The 2632-nt window shown below is 53.1% G+C and overlaps 1 protein-coding gene across 1 annotated transcript; it reads left to right on the forward strand.

Annotated features, from left to right (window-relative positions):
• The first annotated feature begins 341 nt into the window (after window positions 1–341).
• Window positions 342–1957, forward strand: LOC129064739 (sperm-associated antigen 11A-like). Its single transcript, XM_054565851.1, has 2 exons — window positions 342–396; window positions 1797–1957. The coding sequence occupies exons 1-2, from the start codon at window positions 342–344 to the stop codon at window positions 1955–1957; spliced, it is 216 nt and encodes a 71-aa protein (XP_054421826.1).
• The last annotated feature ends 675 nt before the right edge of the window (window positions 1958–2632 follow it).

Genomic DNA, 2632 nt, shown 5'->3' on the forward strand with positions numbered 1-2632 from the left:
CTCTGCACATCTGTGTCTCTGCCACCCGGCAAAGAACTCGGGGCTAAGCAGTCGCTCGCAGCCGCTGGCCCCTTGACCACTCCAGCCTCAGGTCACCGGGTTCCCGGGCAGGCCCGCTCCCCTGAACACGAACGCCTGTCTATTTTTAGGCAGAAGAGTGTTCAGAACCTCCTGCCCACAGCCTTACTCAGTAGACCAGATAAATGTGCTCATTCCTGCTGAGCGTTCCCCAAACCCTATAAATGGCCCCTTTGTGTGCCATCTGCTCTCCGCTCCACCGCACCCTTCGTCACATTTGCCTCTGCCCAGGAGGGCTGGGCAAGTCGAGGGCACCTGACCACATGAAGGTCCTCTTTCTTCTCGCTGTTCTCCACTGTTTGGTCCCAATGAACTCAGGTAAACGCGTCCCGGCCAGGGCGGCAGCCACCACCGCCCTGGGGAGGGGAGCCGGGGAGGCGGGGGAGGCGGTGCAGGAATTCACGCACGGCTATCTGCGCAGGGCCGCTGCGTGCTGTTGGGGTGCAGGGGGACCTGCCGGGGCTCCGCTCTGGCCGTTTTCATCTCCCCCATGAATTACCAGGGTCATAGCAAAGGCAAAGTGGCGCCTGTGCTGTGGGACGAGCAGGAGGCGTCCATGAAGCCTGAGAAGTCTTAGAAGGCGGGGCCGTCACTCGGGCGACGGAGCTGGAAGGGACTGGGGACTTTCCGTGGCAGCTCCGCACTCTGAGGGGCACAGAGACCGCCCTGGGGAGACGCTTGGCCGGGCCAGTGACGGTCACGGTCCTGGGGGTTAGTTACGTAGGGCCCATTTGACAGATGAGAAGACTGAGGCGTGGCCGGTGACATGCCTGGGCCAAGGAGAAATCCTCCATCACTAGAACAAGGAAGACGACTCCCCGTCTCCCGATCAGCAGGCCAGCGGCCCTCTCACCTGCGTTAGACATGGGGCCGTCCCTTCGCCTGCCTGTCCTCCTCAGGCCTGAATGGATGCAGGGCCAGGCGTCAGCCGCATTTGTGGCTGAGATACTGTGCAAGGTTGTCAAAATCATGCAAGACGCACGCCGTGGGTGTTTGGTGGTTTTTTGGTTTTGCTTTTTCTTAGTCACCATAGTTAGCATTTGCAGACCTGACGTAAGACCATTCTTTCAATTCTCTCATTCCCAAGGGGCAAATATTTTTTTTAATTGATGTCTAATTGACATATAACATTACATTAGTTTCAGGTGTACAATGTAATGATTTGATATCTGTAGATATTACAAAATATTCATCACATAAGTCTAGTTAACACCCATCACTTCACGTAGCTAAAATTTTTTTCTTCTGACAAATATAAACTATTTTCCTGATGGGAACATAAGGGATTGTGTTTGTCCTACACATTCATGAGTTATGGCGGGGAGAGAGGTTTTATTTTATGCTTTTCATTGCAGGATATAAAACTAAAAATTTTGAGCCCCCAGCTGAGCATCAGAACTATTTCCAACTTTCCTGGAGGCTGAGGCTCACCCTCCATTATTCTGCTGTTCCCCAAAACGCTCCTTGCCTTCCCTAATGCATTCACTCGCATCTGTCCCCAGGAAGCTGGAAGACCCTGTTACACTGTAATAATGTAGATTATCGTTCCTGTTTTAGAGCTAGGGGACCGCAGCGCAGTTACCCTTGAACTTGTCCAGCTGAACTTGAAAGTCAGCGTGGTAGGAACATAATCACCACCTGGGGTTGGGCTGTGGCCTGGGCTCCGCCTTGATTCTCTGCACAGAGGAAATGCCAACTCTGTTCCCTTGTATCAATAGGGGATATCCCACCTGGAATACGAAACACTATCTGCCTTTTGCGCCATGGGACCTGCAGGCTGTTTTTCTGCCACGCTGGTGAGAAAAAGGCTGACATCTGCTCCGATCCTTGGAATAGGTGCTGCTTATTGCCGGGGGCGGATGACAGCACTCAGTCCTGAACCGCAGGCTTCGGGCAGCCAGCCAGGTCTTCACGCGCCCCCAGGGCCTAGAGCAAGGTGTGGCTTATAGCAGGTGCTCAATAAACCTTTGTGGATTGAACCCAGCCCCAAGGGTGAAGGTCTAATAAAAGAATGTTCCTAAAAGCTTGCTTACTTTGCTTTCTTCCGTTTTTTTTTCCTGAAGAGCCTCCGCATTTTGTAATATTCTACTTCTTTGCCCTGACCCAGAGAGCATCTCTTACCTGCCCACAGATGAAGGTGAACTTGAACCCAAGGGTAAACTCTCTCACCTTCAGAGGGACAGAGTTACAGCCTGCCTCCTGGCCTCTGGCCCACAGGTTGGCCGGTTTCAGACCCAAACAGCAGCCTCATTCCACCCATTCCCAGACCCAGTGAGCTGCCGCCTTCCCCAGGCACCTCCCGTCGTTACCCCAGTAGGTCACATGTTCACAGGATTGTATTGTTTTCAAACATTCACTCAGTAATTCCACTTGATTAAGACAGCAGCCCTTTACAGGGATGGAAAGGAAGTGAAAGTCCGAAGGTCAAACACACTGCCCCAGTGAGCAAGTCCTAAGTGGGATTCTTGGCATACGGCCTCGGCCAGGTGCTGGCGGCTCTAGGTCACCTCAAAGAACACACTTCTGAACAATCAGAGCGAGGCAGGGCCCCTGT

Source organism: Pteronotus mesoamericanus, unplaced genomic scaffold (genome assembly GCF_021234165.1).
Source record: "Pteronotus mesoamericanus isolate MK-2021 breed Mesoamerican mustached bat unplaced genomic scaffold, CSHL_Meso_final contig_169, whole genome shotgun sequence".
NCBI classification, from domain to species: Eukaryota; Metazoa; Chordata; class Mammalia; order Chiroptera; family Mormoopidae; genus Pteronotus; species Pteronotus mesoamericanus.